Source organism: Salvelinus sp. IW2-2015, linkage group LG15, assembly GCF_002910315.2.
Source record: "Salvelinus sp. IW2-2015 linkage group LG15, ASM291031v2, whole genome shotgun sequence".
In the NCBI taxonomy this organism is placed as follows: Eukaryota; Metazoa; Chordata; class Actinopteri; order Salmoniformes; family Salmonidae; genus Salvelinus; species Salvelinus sp. IW2-2015.
In genome coordinates, this window is record NC_036855.1 from 41345072 (window position 1) to 41365175 (window position 20104).

The 20104-nt window shown below is 43.2% G+C and overlaps 1 protein-coding gene across 1 annotated transcript in view; it reads right to left on the minus strand.

Moving 5' to 3' along the window:
- Positions 1 to 6624, minus strand: part of LOC111974575 (protein prenyltransferase alpha subunit repeat-containing protein 1) — an 89645-nt gene extending 83021 nt beyond the window's left edge. Inside the window, exon 1 of the mRNA XM_024002410.2 lies at positions 6542 to 6624. Coding sequence (XP_023858178.1) covers positions 6542 to 6624 — 83 coding nt within the window. The remainder of the gene's footprint in view (positions 1 to 6541) is intronic.
- Between the last annotated feature and the right edge of the window lie 13480 nt (positions 6625 to 20104).

Genomic DNA, 20104 nt, shown 5'->3' on the forward strand with positions numbered 1-20104 from the left:
GATAATAACCAGAGCATATAGGACTGCTTTTTCTCTACCACATCACCGGATTCCTGACGCAAGCTCTGGACAATTACACCGTATCATCACAGCTAGCTAGCTGCAACCGAGTGGCTACTACTGGCTAACACCTCTGTCCCGAAGCAAGCCCAGTTAGCCTTGAGCTAGCCTCGAGCTAGGCCCATCTGCCGGCTAGCGAAGAGGTCTACCAGCGAATTCTTGGGCTACAATACCAGCTACAAGCTAATTTAGCCATTTCTTTTGCCGCTGCTAGTAGCTTTTACCTTCTGCACAGACACCAGCCCTGTTATTAGCCTGGATATTACTCACCAATTTACCAGCATCGGACTGTCTCTCGACAACAACGCCGGATTCCTGCCGTAATCCCTGAGCCACTGCTTCTGATCCTCACAGCTAGCTTGCGGCTAGCGCAGCTAGCGCCACTGCCACGAAGCTAGCACCAGTTAGCAAACACAATTCTACAATTCACAACCTCTCTTTCGCCATCGCCATCTGGCTTGGATTCTCTGTCGACACAACCACGTCTGAGCAGACCCCTCCGTCTGAGCAGACCACCCCCGGGCTACTAACTTTAAACGCCGCGTGCTAGCTTAGTGGAGGCCTCCTCTGCTCCATCTACGGCTGCCCCCTGGACACTATGATCACTTGCTACATAGCTGATGCATGCTTGACTGTCCATTAATTCACGGTACTCCATTCTGTTTATTTGTGTTTTATCTGTCGGCTCTGTGCTTTAACTCAGGATCTGTGTGTAGTTAATCCGACCCTCTCTGCCTAGTCGTCGCCATTTTTACCTGTTGTTGCTGTGTTAGACTAGCACCCTGTTATTGCTGCTGTTATCTTACCTGTTGTTTTAGCTAGCTCTCCCAATCAAGACCTGCAATCACTTTATGCCTTATTGTATGTCTCTCTCAAATATCAATATGCCTTGCATACTGTTGTTCAGGCTAGTTTTCATTTCATTGTTTTGGTTTGCAATGGACCCTGTAGTTCCACTCTCCGTACCTCTGATACCCCTTTGTCCACCCCCAACATGCGGTGACCTCACCCATTGAGACCAGCATGTCCAGAGATACAACCTCTCTTATCATCACCCAGTGCCTGACTTGCCTCCGCTGTACCCGCGCCCCTCCATCCCTGTCTGCACATTATGCCCAGAATCTATTCTACCACGCCCATAAAATCTGCTCCTTTTATTCTTTGTCCCCAACGCTCTAGGCGACCAGTTTTGATAGCCTTTAGCCGCACCTCATCCTACTACTCCTCTGTTCCCGGGTGATGTGGAGGTAAACCCAGGCCCTGCATGTCCCCAGTCACCCTCATTTGTTGACTTCTGCGATCGAAAAGCCTTGGCCTCATGCATGTCAACATCAGAAGCCTCCTCCCTAAGTTTGCCTTACTCACTGCTTTAGCACACTCTGCCAATCCTGTATGTCCTTGCCGTGTCCGAATCCTGGCTTAGGAAGGCCACCAAAAATTCGAGATTCATACCCAACTATAACACTTTTCCGTCAAGATAGAACTGCCAAGGGGAGGAGTTGCAATCTACTGCAGAGATAGCCTGCAAAGTTCTTGTCATACTTTCCAGGTCTATGGCCAAACAGTTCGAACTTCTAATTTAAAAATGTATCTCTCCAGAAATAAGTCTCTCACTGTTGCCGCCTGCTACCGACCCCCCTCAGCTCCCAGCTGTGCCTGGACACCATCTGTGAATTGATCGCTGCCCATCTAGCTTCAGAGTTGTTCTGTTTAGTGATCCTAAACTGGGATATGCTTAACACCCCGGCAGTCTTACAATCCAAGCTTGATGCCCTCAATCTCACACAAATCATCAAGAACCACCAGGTACAACCCTAAATCCGTAACAATGCACCCTAATAGACATTATCCTGACCACCTGCCCTCCAAATACACCTCTGCTGTCTTCAATCAAGATCTCAGCGATCACTGCCTCATTGCCTGTATCCGCCACGGGGTCGTCCGACGGTCAACGACCACCCCTCATCACTGTCAAACGCTCCCTAAAACACTTCTGCGAGCAGCCTTTTCTAATCGACCTGGCCCGGTACCCTGGAAGGATATTGACCTCTTCCTGTCAGTTGGGATGCCTGGTCATTCTTTAAATGTTTACTTCCTCACCATATTAGACAAGCATGCCTCCGTTCAAAAAATGCAGAACCAAGAACAGATTATAGCCCTTGGTTCACTCCAGACCTGACTGCCCTCGACCAGCACAAAAAACATCCTGTGGCGAACTGCAATAGCATCGAAGAGCCCCCGCGATATGCAACTGTTCAGGGAAGTCAGGAACCAATACACGCATCAGTCAGGAAAGCAAGGCCAGCTTTTTCAAGCAGAAATTCGCATCCTGTAGCTCTAACTCACAAATAGTTCTGGGATACTGTAAGTCCATGGAGAACAAGAGCACCTCCTCCCAGCTGCCCACTGCACTGAGGCTAGGTACACGGTCACCACCATAAATCGTGATAATCGAAGACTTCAACAAGCATTTCTCAATGGCTGGCCATGCCTTCCTCCTGGCGACTCCACCCTTGGCCAAAACGAGCCCCGTCCCCCCGCCGCTGCTACTCGCCCAAGCCTCCCCAGCTTCTCCTTTACCAAATCCAGATAGCAGATGTTCTGAAAGAGCTGGAAAACCGTACCATACCAATCAGCTGGGTTGACAATCTGGACCCCTATTTCTGAACTGTCCGCCGCCATTGTCGCACCCCTATTACCAGCGCTGTTCAACTCTTCCTTCGTTCATCTGAGATCCCCAGAGATTGGAAAGCTGCCGCGGTCATCCCCCTCTTCAAAGGGGAGACACCCTGGACCAAACTGTTACAGACCTATATCCATCCTGCCCTGCCTATCTAAGGTCTTCGAAAGCCAAGTCAACAAAACAGATCACTGACCATCTCGATCCCACCGTACTCCTCTCCGTGCAATCCTCTCCGGCCGCGCGTCACGGGTGCACCTCTAGCCACCTGCAAACAATAGGCTAAGATTCTTGCGATCTAAGATTAGCCTAGTGTTGGTTAAGTTCTAGAGTGAATAGTACTTTACGTGGTGTGAGCCGTTCTTCCATCGATCATAGTCATTATAATTAGAAACACCATATAGCATTTATAACCAGATACCACCATATAGGTTATTATAACAGATACACCATATAGCCTATCTGGTATCCATATGAGCCTGTATTACACTCACGAATCTGTAATATGCACACTTCATTAGTTTATCTTATCGGCAGACTTAGTTAACAGCCATCTCAGGCTCTATTTCTAATGACTTTGTCAGTTTAGTCTTCTTAGAGCATATCTACCACCAATAACTCTTCTTTTGCTAGACAGAATATTACAGGATATCTGTGCATCAATCTCGGGTGATGTTATAACAGATCAACTGTCTGTACCTAGTAGGTCCTATCTTTGTGTGACACAGATACAGTCTCTAATGAGGCCATATAGTATATTATAACAGCTACACCATATTAGGGTAACTATCCAGGGTTTCAAACATTCTCGATGCCCGGCACTCCATTTTTCATCTGTATACGATCTAATGATGTGCTCTTGCTGCGGCGTATCCCTTGATATACCATAACCTCATGAACTCAGACACGACACCCATATCTATTATATACTTCTACCTGCCTATCTTCCATTGCGACGACTGTATTGTCACATACCATTCTCTAACCAGTCCATATACGAGCTTTTCATAAACAGATGACCAATACATACTATCACATTTTGCTAGTTATAGGCCAGATACCCACTGCTCTTAAACGCAGTTAGGTAGTATAAAACCAACATACATGGTCTTAATATCTAAGCAAACCCACACCATACAGTATTCAGCCATTGCCTGCTACCCCGCACGCAGTATTATAACATACCCATATAGTACTCGTACTAGCATCACCTACCACAGACTGATAGCCGCACGTGTTAGCGCTCGATCCCTAGATATTTAGTGTGGACAAGCATCTTATAAGTACCTAGCGTGTCTGGGCTAGACTGCAAACTCTCCTTTCCAGAACTCATATCAAACATCTCAATCCACAATCAAATCTAAGATCGGCTTTCTATTCCGCAACAAAGCCTCCTTCATGCTCCGCGCCAAACTGTACCCGCTAAATTGTAATTATTCGATTTATTGCCTACCTCATGCCTTTTGCACACATTGTATATAGATTCTCTTTTTTTCTACCATGTTATTGACTTGTTTATTGTTTACTCCATGTGTAACTCTGTGTTGTCTGTTCACACTGCTATGCTTTATCTTGGCCAGGTCGCAGTTGCAAATGAGAACTTGTTCTCAACTAGCCTACCTGGTTAAATAAAGGTGAAATAAAAAAAATWAAAATWAAAATTACAAATACATTTTTAAAAACGGGCGATTAATCGGTATCGGCTTTTTTTGGTTTTCCAATAATCGGTATCGGCGTTGAAAAATCATAATCGGTCGACCTCTAGTTTGTTCTATATTTTTTTTTGATGGATGCGACCAAATCATGGGCTGGTGCCACCAACTGAAAAACTTAGTGGGGAAATTGTTGGTATGGAACCCTGGTGTGTGTATGCACACAGCATAGAGCTCAGCACAGGTCACTCACAACACCAGAGGGATTGAGCCTACACAAACACTACTAATCAGGCTTAGATGTTGTTTTTATTGAAGGATGTTTTGCCCTGTAAAAATGCCTTTACTTTATTAAGAAGAAATGAACTCTGTTCAAATAAGTTCAGACAGGTCTGTGTATGTTTTACTTCTGATAAACTGGAACTGAAATGTGCATCAAATCAATTTTATATGAAAAGTTATATTTTACATTCCATTGTGCCTTGTACTGCGAAGCCTCTTTTGATATCTCTCAAAAGAGGCTGGTGGTTATGAGTTGGCTACCAAAACATGGAGATGCAAATGAAAGGGAAAAGATCTGGACTGCTCAGCATCAAGTTGAAGCATTCACACCCTGTTCTTAAATGAGCTACAGAATGTAGGCCAGTTCTAATTTAGAACACTCAGTCAGAGAAGCTTCTAAACAGAATACATCTAGCGAGCTGACACTCTAAGCCCAACAGGGCATTATTTACCATGTTATTATAACAATTTATAAAAAATATTACCAAGTAATAATATGATCATTATTGGATATGATTAGCTAACAACTTGAAAAGCGTAGCTACAAAGACAGTAGCTATGTAATCACCAGAGTAGATCTCCATTGGAATCAAAACAGCAGGTGTGAAACCTGACAGGTTTCTGAGATAAGATGATAGATAAAACATCTATGAATCATAGAGCCAAACTCATCAGTCAACTCTGGGGTGAGGAATGACAACTATACTCAACAAAAATATAAATACAACATGCAAAGTGTTGGTCCCATGTTTCATTAGCTGAAATAAAATATCCTATAAATGTTCCATATGCACAAAAAACTGACAAGTATTTATGTCTGTAATAAAGCTATTTTGTGGGGGAAAACAATTTCTGATTGGCTGGGCCTGGCTCCCCATTGGGTGGGCCTGGCTCCCAAGTGGGTCGGCCTATGCCCTCCCAGGCCCACCCATGGCTGTGCCCCTGCCCAGTCATGTGAAATCCATAGATAAGGACTGATTTAATTAATTTCAATTGACTTATTTCCTTGTATGAACTGCAACTCAGTAAAATATTTGAAATTGTTGCATGTTGTGTTTATATTTTTGTTCAGTATAGTCGTGACAAATTTTAGATATAAAGGTGACAGACCTTTGCGTGCATAGGTAGCCTAGTGGTCAGAGCGTTGGACTTGTAGCCGAAAGGTTGCAAGATCGAATCCCTGAGCTGACAAGGTAAAGCATCTGTCGTTCTGCCCCTGAACAAGGCAGTTAACCCATTCCTAGGCCGTCATCGAAAATAAGAATTTGTTCTTAACTGACTTGCCTAGTTAAATAAATGTGTAAAAAAAGTAAGGAATCTGGAAATGTCACTCCCACATAACAGGCTATGACGTTGCATGCGAGAGGACAGTCGCGAGCCGCAGACTGTTCCAACAGTATTTGGCTGGCTGTTTACTTTAATTTGTGGTCAAAACAAGCACTTTCTGATCACGTGATTTATGCATGCCATTCCAGAGCTGGGAATAACAAGGCTGGGTAAACTTTTTCTGCAAATCAAGTAGTTAGCCTTCTTGGCTAAAGAATAGTTACTGTAGCTAGCTACTAAGTGGCAAACGAATTCCGCTGCACAGTCAGAGCTATATCCTCTGCAACGTGTGGCTAAATGTATGCAAAGACACAAGTTAGGCTACCCTCCGGGCTCTGCAGATTGCTTTTTATCCTGAATGTTTGCTTGTTAGCTGAACAACAAGCTGTGATGGTTAGATAGCTAACGTTCGTTAGTTTGCTAATAAAGCAGCAAATGATAGCTATCTCGTTCGAGCACCATGCCATGATTAGTTTGCTGTTATCTTGTAAGCTAGCTACTCGTACTCGTTATTTACGATAAATTGGATAAAGCTACGTACATATTGGGATTTCTCTTGAAGGCGTTATTGATATCTTTTACAACTCTCTGGACCAAGACATCCTCCTCCTCCGACTCTGCCATTTTTGTGCACTGATGACGTCAATGAATTCTCTCATGTTCATCCGGGTCATTAAAAATGAACACACTAGGCAAAAATCTTTGATGAACATCTCCGCTACACCAGGGCCGTCACTAGATACCAGACACAAAGTCATAAACCCCGCCTATTTCTACAATTTATCTTCTTAAAATCGGATTTTAAACCTAACCTTAACCACACTGCTAACCATACGCCTGACTTTAAACTAAGACCAAAAAGCAACAAAAGACGTGTTGACTTTGTGGCTGTGGTAACTAGTGAAAAACCTCAATGTTGGTACTGTACTCTAAAATCAACTGAGAAAAACGAGGTCAAATAATATCAGTGATCTTTAGTTCATAAAGTCGGGGCTCTAGAAAGAGGCCCGCGTTCCCGACTCCGAGTTCCCAGTTGTTTTGAACATGGCATATTTCCAAAGTCCACAGTAATTCAGTTATCAATTCATTCATTTCATAGAACTCGAGCTACAAGGATTACGCATTCTATGCGTGCGTTGGTAAATTCACTCTGGCTATCTACTCCGATTTTTTTCATTGCACTCTCATCTGAGTGTGCCAGAGCGCAGAATAACTGATGAATTTACGAAAACGCCATGCTACTCACATTCTACTCTTTGTTTTGACAGTCCAAGTGAATCATATGACGTCACAGAATTTGGAGGCCTCTTCACTTAGGCTAGAATCCTGAGTGCAAAAGGCTTCAGTTCAGTGGAAGTTTTATTGGTGAATAATGGTTCAACCTCCTCACCATAGCAGCGGGAAGTAGGAGTGGTAAGGGTGCCGCAGCACCCTCTGAAATCAGCTCCCCCCTCTGAAGATCTAATGAATTCTACACCTATTATTTCCATCATGCCATAAAAACAGAGGCCGAGCCCAAAGATGATGAATACACTGTGTCCAGAGGGAGAGAAGAAACTCAGTAAATCTACCTACAAACACTTTGGGACCTACATGGATGCTGTGAGCCTTACCTCTTCTTCATCATACAATAACACAAGACATACTACTGAATTGACATCAACTTGTTATCAATATTTTTGCCTTTGGTCTGGGTAGTTCATGTAAATTCTACCAATAGGTCTTTAAAAATATATACAATTGAAGTCTACATACACCTTAACCAAATACATTTAAACTCAGTTCCCACATGCTTCATTTAAACTTGTTCCCAAGAAAGCGAAGGTAACTGAGCTAAATGACTATCGCCCCGTAGCACTCACTTCCGTCATCATGAAGTGCTTTGAGAGACTAGTCACTGACCATATCACCTCCACCCTACCTGACACCCTAGACCCACTCCAATTTGCTTACCGCCCCAATAGGTTCACAGACGACGCAATCACACTGCACACTGCCCTAACCCACCTGGACAAGAGGAATACCTATGTAAGAATGCTGTTCATCGACTACAGCTCAGCATTTAACACCATAGTACCCTCCAAACTTGTCATTAAGCTCGAGACCCTGGGTCTCGACCCCGCCATGTGCAACTGGGTCCTGGACTTCCTGACGGGCCGCCCCCAGGTGGTGAGGGTAGGTAACAACATCTCCACCCCGCTGCTCCTCAACACTGGGGCCCCACAAGGGTGCGTTCTCAGCCCTCTCCTGTACTCCCTGTTCACCCATGATTACATGGCCATGCACAATCTAGAAGAAAAACAAATGCACACCTATTTAGGCGAGGTGCTGGCTAGCGGAGTAGAAAACTTAAAAATAAAGGAGAGCCGCACACTCTAGGAGCTCAGATGCAAAAATGTAATTACCAACGTTTCGACAGCCAAGCTGTCTTCATCAGGGTATAATCACAAACACTGCGGGATGACTTGTTTATATAGTGTCGAAAGACACACAGGTGTCTGTAATCATGGCCAAGAGTGGCCTAATATCATTGGTTAATTCTCAAATATTAAAATGGCATACAAAGAGCAGCATACAAAAAACAAATGGATAGCATACGATCATAGATTCATTTTAGACTACACAAGCTTACAAACAATTACAATGGCAAAGTCACAATAATCACAAGAATGGCTTCAGATCAAAGTCTACGTTGAGACCGAAGGGAGCAAGGGTCTTTAAGTTAAAGATCCAGGCAGCCTCTCGTTTTAACAATAAATTATCAAGGTCAGCCCCTCTCCTAGGGAGGGTGACATGTTCGATGCCAATATAACGCAGAGACGAAATCGAGTGGCCTACCTCCAAAAAGTGAGCCGCAACTGGGTAAGTCAAGTTTTTGCACCTAATGGTGCTACGATGCTCTGAGATACGTACTTTTAATTCACGCTTTGTTTTACCCACATAATTCTTACCACAAGGACAAGTTATAAGATAAATAACTGCCTTAGTGGAGCACGTAATAACACCTTTGATTGGGATCTATTTCCCTGTTTGTGGGTGTTTGAAGGATCTGCATGTATAAGTGCCATTGCATTGAGCACAGCCATTACACTTGTAATTTCCATCCAGTAGGGGCGCAAATAGACGTTGTTCAGGAATATCTTGGGGTGGTAAATCAGAGTGTACCAATTGGTCTCTGAAATTTCTGCCCCGTGAAAATACGACCAAGGGAAGGTCCGAAAACACATTACCGAGACTATCATCGGATTTTAGAATGTGCCAATGTTTGTGAAAGATTCCCTTAATTTGTTCAGAGCGCTTTGAATAGCGGGTAGTTAGAATGCAAGAATGCGTCTTTTTGCGAGACTGCCCTTGAAAAAGGTAATGTCTCGTTTTGTTTTGAATTTTCTCAATGGCAAGATTAATCTGATCATTTTTCTACCCCCTCTCATTGAACTTTCTTTGCGTCTCAGCCATATTTCTGTCGAAATCTGATTGTTTTTTGCAAATTCTTTTGATTRGACAGAATTGGCTGTAGGGCAAACTATTTTTCAAGGGAAGTGGGTGACAACTGTCAGCCCTCAACAAACTGTTACGATCAGTAGGTTTCCTGTAAAGATCAGTGTATAGAACATTATTTTCACACAAGATCAGAAGATCAAGAAAACTGATTTGACGTGTATCAGATTGCATAGTAAATCTTAAATGCTCAGAACAGGAGTTAAGAAAAGTATGGAATGACTGGAGCTGTTTTGCATCACCCCTCCATAGAACAAAAATATCATCAATATACCGTTTCCAAATAATGATGTTAGGCAAGAAAACATTTTTGAGAGGATTGAAAATAGACTGTTTCTCCATGTAACCCACATACAAATTAGCATAGTTAGGAGCCATGGGGGATCCCATAGCAGTACCCTTCGTCTGAATAAAGAAATAATTTAGAAACATGAAATAATTGTGTGTGAGTACTATTTCAGCCAATGTTATAATGCATTCACTGGAAGTTAGTTTATTAGGGTCACATTGCAGAAGAAAATGTTCAATAGCTTCAATACCACCCTTGTGTGGAATATTTGTGTATAACGACTCAACATCAAAACTAACTAACAAAGTATTCTCAGGGAGAGGATCAAGAGATTCTATGATAGAGATCATACTGCTGGTGTCCTTTACAAAGGAGGGGAGCTGTTCTGCGAGTGGTCTAATAAAAAAGTCAACAAAAGTAGATAGAGGGGCCGTTACTGCAGCAATTCCCGCTACAATAGGGCGCCCTGGAGGTTTTGTAACATTCTTGTGTAATTTCGGCAAAGTATAGAAAGTGGCAATTTTAGGGCGTTGAATAGCCAAAAAGTAATGTTCTTTTTTGGTTATCTGACCAGAACTTAAATACCCATCTAGGACAGTCAAAATAGTGTTCTGAAATTGAGAAGTAGGGTCACTTCTGAGTTTCTTGTAAAAAGTGTTGTCAAGCAGCTGTCTATGACACTCATTTACATAAACAGTCCTATCCATGAGTACAACCGACCCACCCTTGTCAGCAGAATAAGGACTGAGGTATCAGATTATAAATCAAGCAAAGCTTGTTTTTCATCCTTAGGTAAATTGTGGAAAGATTTGGACTACTGTTTGTTCTTAAGGAGATGAGCAACATCTTTTTCAACAAGTCTACAATATGTCTTGATAGAGTGATTGCGATTGGTTGGTGGTATAAAATAACTCTTGCTTCTAAAAGGAGTCGGAGTATGTGCAGGTGAGCAACATACTGGTTCAATAGAAATGTCAGGATTAGGGGAGCTAAAGTATTCCCTTAAACGGATGTTTCTAAAAAACGTAAACATGTCTACCTTAACATCAAAGTCGTTGCACTGGTTTGTAGGCACAAAAGATAACCCTTTATTAAGCAAAGAGACATGGGCAGGGCTCAATATCTTGCTTGATAAATTAAAAACACTCAGTCCCGTGGGTTCTGGGACCGTGTGAGCGTGCCTGCGGCCTCCTCCGCCCTTCCGTCCCTCCAGTCTCTCGTTGAATTAAAAACTACCACTGGAAGCCGATGAGGCGCTGGTTGTAGAGTGTTGATCAGACGGGGGTGGATCGAAGTAAGCGGCAGCCCTCCTGCGTCTGCCATGGAGAGGAGGAGCAGGACCTCTCTTGTGTCACGTTCCTGACCTTATTTCCCTTGTTTTGTATTTATTTAGTATGGTCAGGGCGTGAGTTGGGGTGGGCATTCTATGTTATGTGTTTCTATGTTGGGTTCATTGTATTGGCCTGATATGGTTCTCAATCAGAGGCAGGTGTTTGTCATTGTCTCTGATTGAGAACCATATTAAGGTAGACTGTTTCTCACTGTTTGTTTGTGGGTGATTGTTGCTGTGTCTGTGTTTGTTCGCCTCACGGTACTCTTTCGTGTGGTCCTTCCTGTTCATGTGTTATGTTCTCAAGTTCAGGTCTGTTCACGTCATTTTGTCAGTGTTCTGTTTTGTTGGATATCATTAAAATTCGACATCATGAACATTCACCACGCTGCGCCTTGGTCCTCCTCTCTTCCACATAAAGACGAGCGTTACATCTTGTCAGGGTTTCTCCAGAAGTAGACTTTATCCTCGGCCTTGTCTTGGTTGAATTACTTGATTTTAAGTTCCTTTATTTCTGTAGACAACTTGTCCTGGAGCGCTTGGTTAGTTTCATCAGTTCATTGAATATGCCATCATTAACAGCTATTTGTAGAGCTGTGCGTTTGTCTTTAATCGTGTTATCCATTTCACTAAAATCCTTTCAACTGGTCAACAATTAATGTCATTGAATCAATAGAGCATTTGTTCAGGATGGCACACCAGCGCTCACAGAAATCATCTGTGCGCTGAGTGACTATATGTAGATGCGTTCTCGTCTGGCGCTTAGATAAATGTAACAGTTCTTTCGAGAGGTCAGAATTACCTCCCGGCCAGGGGCGAAAATCTGAGATCAACCTTGGAGGGGACAATTACATTACATTTTCTCAAGAGCAATTCCTGAGGGGGACACCAAAAGTAGTGCTGTAACACATAGCATACGTTGTTAAATGTATATTGAGGAACCATAATTCCTACAACTGGATAATTGATAGGTACAGTAGTTAACTGAAGGGTTTTCCCAACTTGTTCAAATGTTTAAATCATTATAATTCTACTACTAATAATAGTTATAGCAGTGCTCCTTACCAGTCCAGTATGTATGCAGGTATTCGTACTTACAACCAGCAATATCAAGAAAGGTCAGTAGGTGACAATGGTACTGTACACTGTATGGGTGTAGTTTTCATAAATACAATGAACATGGTGTGATCACATCTAAAAGAATCTCCATTGAGAACCATCACAAAGTTGGTCTCCGTATTGAATTGACCTTTTAATTTGACTTTTTCTGATACATTTATATAGTCATTAAATATGTGCACCTGGCCTGAGTCAACAATATCTTTGCAAGAACAAAAAGCTTAAAATAAGTACAGTTCTAAAAGCAAAATAACTACTTCAATGAAAAACCCAAATAAATCAAACAAAATATCCTTCAGTCAGTGTCTCAACTCTTCAAACAGCAGCTATGGACAAGTATGTCGCACAAAGTATGCAATTTTAAATAAAATAACATGAAATAAATKATTTGTAAGTGTACTGAAAACTACTAAACAAAAGAACAACTATCAATTACACCATGGGTTCTCAAACAGGGGTCCATGGACTAATTGCAAGGGGTCCGTGAAATAAAAAAAGTGTAATGAATGTAGTCCAGGTACCACAAGGTTTCCCAGTAAGTTTACATATAATATAGAGGGGTGAGCGGTCCCTGAGGACCGCTCAAAAACCTTGCCTGCCTTGCCTCAAAAATGCAGGGGTTCCAGTACCCCAAAAAGGTTGAGAACCACTGCTAACACTACTGAACAAAGAACCGAGCTATGTTTGCGGGTTTCTCACACAACACATCAGTGGCACTTCGCAATGCCCTCGCCTGTTGTCTCCGACACCCTGTCATAGCCCAATAAACTCTTGTGAGGGACATGGTCATGGTCAACATAACGCAGACAGACAATTCTCCTGTTCAGCACCAGAGACATCTTGAGTACCATCAACAATTAATGAAAATTGTACAATCGGAAGAGACCTAATCTCAGCTGCAATGCCTCGAATGACTATTGGCCATGATGTTCAGAATTTCATTCTGTGCTTTGGGCCTGTGTACATTGTGGTACGCTCTGTTTAACCACTTCAGTAAAATGGGATCATTCCTCTTCTGCCCTAAGTTTCAAAATCTGGTATAAATTCCCACTGTCATCCGTGTGGCCTCTAAAGGCTTGTCCTGTCTTACTACATGCCGCACCGAACTAACAATTGTCATCAAGCAATACCTTGGTCCTCCTGCTGTTACACCCACGCGCTGGACATAACTGGACACTGATTGGATTTAGCTGGTGTGCTGTTAACAATTACAAAGTGGCGGTGGGTTTGGCAATTTTGATGTGCTGTGAATTTTTCAATGGCTTTTCTCAGTTCCTAAATCCTGCACTAATAAAGGCAGCATCAGCTCTTTTGGCCAAAAGATGGCTGGCTTGAAAACCCTTGGCTACAGTGAAAACACAACACTCTTTTATTGATGATTATAATGTAGCCAGGGAAATCGCGAAACCATCTCTCTTGAAACGTCAACACTCTGTTGGCAAGAGTTTGCGGTCTCTAAATTGTGGGTGTGGCTGATATGGTTTTGTGCCATCACTGTGGTAACTGGACAATGCTGTGCCACTGTCCCCTATACTGTTGCTGGCAACAAGGGTGACACTTGGTCCTGCGTGGCTGTGACACTGTCCCTGAAGTCTCTCTCCCTGGCTCTTTCCCTTTCACCACCATAACTGACTCAGTCTGTCTCCTACAAAATAAAATAGGTGTTTGCCGTACTCCTAACTACCGGTACCCAAAACTACACAATTAATCACAACAGCAATACCATTGCCGTAAACAAATCTTAGTTTAGTCACCAGTTTAAGTTGAGAGTGGGGGTATCCATGGCATTTTCCAATTATGTCCCTATTTTACAAGTCAAAAAAATTGAGAACCTTTCATAATGTTGCCAAACAAAGACTCAAAACTTACCTGAGACTCCCTGTCTGCCAATCTGTCTGCATATCTGTCCCCAGCTCTGCTGTCTGTGTGCCATCTGTTGCCTGCTTCCTAATGACATCATTGTGACATTTCCATTAGCATTTCACTTCTTTCTTATGAACATTTTTATCAACTAGTCTTTGAGATATTAGGATACTAGAGTTCTTACTATGCGTTTTGGTGTACTGACAAATACTCTGATGTCCGTCTTCTTACTTTTTTTCTGCCATTTTTCTACCTGGCTGGCTGCTGGCCTAGCTGCACATACACACATTTACACAACACATGCTGCAACCTTTTGTAATTTAAATAGTTTGTTTCATATTGGCTGGCTTCCAACAATAGCTGAATTTGTAAAGCTAGCGAGCACACAATTCCGTTTCTGTTGTGTTTGCTATAATCTTTGCTACCTGGTTAAATAAGGTGAAAATAAATAAATAAAAAAAGTTCACTAGCGCAATTTATCTTTTGCAACGAGCACATTATATATATTTAAGACAATGGTAGAAGAGAGTGTAGTTCTGTTCTGTTTCAGTTTGGACTTCAGTTTATCGCTAACCTTATCACAGGGACGTCGAAGCACTACAGCTGCATGCTGATCTTGGAATAAACTGACGATAGCAAAGATTCCATCTTTGACGACGCCACATAAATGGAATAGGTACTAGCTAGCTTTGATAGTTAATGTTTGCTTTAGTTTGCGCGCTAGCTCTGCAAATTCAGCTAGTGTGTGAAACCCTGCCAACATAAAAATAAAAATAACATATGACATGCTATGGACCCTGCCTATGGATTGACTGGATTAACCTCACGTCAGTTACGTACATGTCCCTTTCGGACAGTAGATACGAACCCTTTATTACCTTGCCAGCTAAAGAACTGGCAGTGGATCAAACCATTGTGAGGCAAAGGGCGGGGGGGGGTCGCAATCTTTTGAAACTTAAACGCGCTATTAAGTGTCTATAATCAGCACAAGTGCTTTCATTGCGTATTATTAATATTATTGAAATTACATAGTTATGTTTACAGTGATATATTGGGGGGGACAAATCATATTTTTCCCAAGATGGGGGGGTCGTGTCCCCCCCGTCCCCCCTGGGATTTCCGCCTATGGTATAGAACCCAAATACCGCCCGCAACTGCGCTGAAAGATCAAGTGATGATGTGTAATGAACAGCAATGGGGTTATCTGTTTGATTACTCAGCCTGTAGAGTGAAACTCTATACCGTAGCCGAAGGAGAAGAAAATACAGACCAACCTTTAGGAGTGGACAACGGGCTTGAAGACTGGCAGGTTTTTCGCAAGGTGTGTCCCGAACTGAGAGTTATAACAAAGGGGTATAGCTTGTTCACGGGCTACGAGACCCATTGGGAAGGTGCCCCTGACTCCCCAGGAAGAATATTTAATGGGGTGAAAATACAAAGAAAGAATGGACTTCCATATGGGTGCGTGGAGTTCTATATCAGCAACGAGGAAATCCACAACCAAAACATTCGTCATGATGCCCTGACTGGGGATTTTAGGTTGCGTATGCTTATTCCTTTTAAAAGTTGTGATCTAATGGAATTGAAAATGTTAGAGTTGGTGGATGCTCTTTTTGTCCAGAGCCAACAATGGCAGAGCAAATATGATACATGTTACAATTATGSTGTTTCAAACAAATAAAGTAAACTTTCTGGCGAAATAAACCGCAAGAGACCGAGTAACAATATATATTTTTTATTTAGATGTAAAGCAATGGGTAACTATATGCATACAATGTTAGAGAGAATAAATAAAATGTTTCTTTTGAGAGAACTTACAAATGTTATGCAGCAAATTATTGAAAATAAAGTGAACAATGTATCGTTCTACACAACCCACAATACATGGGCTAATGCAGAGCATGTGCTAAAAATGGAGCAAATCATGAATCATGTACGATATACGGGCGAGAGTCTACAATGGACACAACTGGTATCCCGTCTTGTGGATGATTCTGAAGAACTAGAAAAAAAACGTCTAAGATTTTACTTTATTTGTTTGAAACACCATAATTGTAACATATCATATTTGTTGTTTATATACTTATATAACGGATGTGTGTGTTTTAAAAATTCAGCGACACAAGCCTGTAAATCTAAACCAAATATACAGGGTGTTGCATGCATGGGTCGTTGAGAAAATGGGGACTAGTATCCTGCTACGAATCCTGAATTGTCTGTATACGTAATACCTTGATGTTTGCAAAATTCTAAATTCAAAATGAAAATGAGATGTTCTCGTTATTTGAAAGGGGCTCATTAACGTTATTGTACATCAAAGAGGAAAGAAGGATGGCGGAGCAGATGTTGAAAAACATTTATTATACCCCCTCTAACCCAGGGTCTTATGGGGGTAAGGAGCGGTTACAGAGAGCTATAGCTGAAGAAACAGGTAGCCGGTTAGGCGCTGCTCAAGTGAATGAGTGGCTAGCAGAGAAGGATGCTTACACTCTACATAAACCGGTGCGAAAACAATTTCCACGAAATACAGTTTTTTCTACCCATCCCTTTTCCCAGTTTCAGGCGGATCTATGTGACATGCAGGCCCTTGCAGATAAAAAATGATGGAAATCGCTACATGCTAACGGTTATAGATATTTTCTCTAAAATAGCATTTGTAAGGGTCTTAAAAAATAAGAGTGGGGCAGAGGTAACCATGGCCTTTGACTCTATCTTGAAGGAAGGAGGAGCCCCCAAGAAAGTGCAGACTGACGGCGGAAAATAATTTTTTAATAATACTTTTCAGAAACTCATGAAGAACCACAATATTGTACATTTTGCTACAGGTTCGGATTTGAAAGCTTCAGTTGTTGAACGCTTTAACAGAACTTTGAAGGAGAGGATGTGGAAATATTTTACAGCTCACAACACACATAGATGTATCGATATAGTTCAAGATTTAGTAAAGGGTTACAACTACAGCTACCAGACACCAATGACCTTGGATGTATTCCAAGCCTGCAAATGTCACTCAACCTCAAAGATGACATTCCTGTGCAGAAAGCGTACTCGTCAGTCCTGAAGCCGTTGTTTCAAGAAGTTAGAGAGTATATTGGGCTCCTGAGTGGTGCATCGGTCTAAGTCACTGCATCTCCGTGCAAGAGGCATCACTACAGTCCCTGGTTCGAATCCAGGCTGTATCACAATTGGCCCAGCGCCGTCCGGGTTTGGCCGGGGTAGGCCATCATTGTCAATAAGGATGTTCTTAACTGACTTGCCTAGTTAAATAAAGGATAAATAAAATAAAAAATAAAACATTCAGGATCTTCTGATAAAGGGGTGGATAGTGAAACCTAAGTCTCCTTACTCCGCTACTGTTGTGTACGTCTGTAAAAAGGATGGAACGTTGCGCCTCTGTATTGCCTACTGCCTGTTAAATCAGAAGACGTAACCTGACAGGCACCCATTACCCAGAATCCAAGACCTGACAGATACCCTTGGTGGCTACTCCTGGTTCAGCATCTTAGACCAGGGTAAAGCCTACCATCAAGGTTTCATAGCAGAGGGTTCCCAACATCTCACTGTCTTCATCACCCCCTGGGGACTCTATGAATGGGTGAGAATTCCGTTTAGACTCTCCAATGCACCCGCAGCATTCCAGGGGAGCATGGAGGAGATGCTGAGCTCCCTCAGGAACGAGGGACCATACCTGGACGATGGTCTTTGCTATGCAAAGTCTTTTGACAAGCATGTGGACGGAATCCGCAAAGTCCTCAAGGCTCTCCAACGTCATGGAGTAAAACTCCGGCCAGAGAAGTGCGACCTATTCTGCCGAGAGGTCTGGTACGTGGAGCGCCTCGTGTCGGCCGAAGGGGTGAGGATTGACCCTAAGGACCTGGAAGCTGTGCTGTCCCTGAAAACCATGACACCACAGACAGTGGGCGACGTCAGGAGGATCCTTGGTTTCCTCAGCTACTACAGATCGTACGTCCAGGACTTTTCTCAAATAGCCAAGCCACTCTATGACCTGCTCCAAGTGAAATCTGGAATGCCACAAGTCCAGCCGCGCAGAATAAAGACCAAAGGCCCTCAGCTGTCCTCCAGGACTCTTGTGGACTGGACAGGCGAACACCAGAGCACCCTTGAACGCCTCGTTGACATGCTTGTGAACCCACCTGGGTTGGCATACCCTAACTTTGATTTATCACTCGTACTGCATACCGACACTTCAACGAAGGGACTCGGAGCCATCCTTTATCAGCAGCAGGATGGGAAGTTGAGAGCTGAGAGGAACTACAATTTGCACAGCGGAAAGCTTGAGTTCCTTGCTCTAAAATGGGCAGTGTGTGAACAGTTTAGGGACTACCTATGCTACACCCCGCACTTCACCATTCATACAGATAACAACCCACTAACCTACGTCATGAGTACCGCAAAGCTTAATGCTGTCAGCCACCGCTGGGTTGGAAAACTGTCAGATTTTCGGTTCAACATTAAGTACAGGCCTGGAAAAATAAATATAGATGCGGATAGATTGTCTTTTATCCCCATTGACATCAATCAATATGTGACAGAATGCACTGAGGAGCTGTCACAGGACGTTGTGCGTGCAACTTGGGAAGGGAGTCAAGCAGCCCAGAGGAAGGATGTGGCCGGGATCACTGCCCTCCACATCTCCTCCGTAGACTCCAGTCAACAGCCCAGTGCACTTCTGCCAATGATAGGTCATGACGAGCTGGTGAAAGCACCGCGTGAAGATCCAGCCATTGGAGAGATTGTAAAGCTTAAGGAGACTGCTACAGTAGTTACTGATGAAATGAGAAAAGTGGTGAACGGGGTCACAAGGAAGATGCTCTACTAGTGGAGCAAACTGCACCTGGAGAATGGGCTCCTATATAGACGGACCAACGAGAGACAACAGCTCATCCTTCCTGTAAAGTACAGACCGGTAGCCCTTAAACATCTCCATGATGACATGGGACACATTGGTACCAAAAGAGTACTCCACCTTGCGAGAGGTTCTACTGGCCATATATCGAGAACTATGTCACAAGGAAATGTCAGTGCATAAGGCTGAAGAAACCCGTCATGCATGTACGAGCACCTATGGGTAGCATCATAGCTAGCTCACCCCTGGAGCTCGTCTGTATGTATTACTGACATCTGGAGACCAGCCGAGGAGGTACTGAGTACATCCTGGTGGTGGTTGATCATTAATTTACAAGATTTGCTCAAGCTTACCCGACAAAAAACAAGTCCAGACGGACTGCAGCAGAGCGTATCTTTAATGACTTCCTACCCCGATTTGGATAGCCCTTGAAACTGCTTCATCATCAGGGTCGGGAGTTTGAAAATGTCCTGTTCCAGCAGCTGTCAGGGGTTGGCCATTTCAGAACATCACCATACCATCCCCAAGGTAGCCCAGCTGAGAGATTTAACCGCACCTTGCTACAGATGTTGCGAATGCTGGCAGACAAAGAGAAGGAGAGATGGACTGCACCCGACATGAGTCCATTGGTTACTCACCCTACTATCTGCTCTACGGTCATCAACCACACCTTCCAGTGGACTTGTTGTTCGGCTTGTTGGGAGAGAGAGACCGGAAGATGAAAGGGGTAGTTCTGCAACCTGGAGACCAAGTTCTGGTTAGGCACCTCAGTAAGCCGAAAGGGCCCGGGAAGCTAAGATCATACTGGGAAGGAAGGAACAGTTTGCAGACAATCTGGTAGACATAGTTCATCCCGAGGTTGGAGACAGGCATAAAACCAGAACATTGCACCGAAACTTGTTACTAATTGTGAATTACTTACCGGTTGAACCTCCACCACCGCTTCCAACTAAACCAGCACCGAAGAAGCGATCTATGCAGAGAAACAGACAGTCAAGAGTCAGTGATGAGGAAGAACACACTCACAATGGGGACACATCTGACTTGGATGATGAATTGGCTAAGGAGGCTATTGGCTAAGCAACCATCTGACTAGGACAGAACAATGAACTTCAAACCAAGTATCTGCAAGACCTCC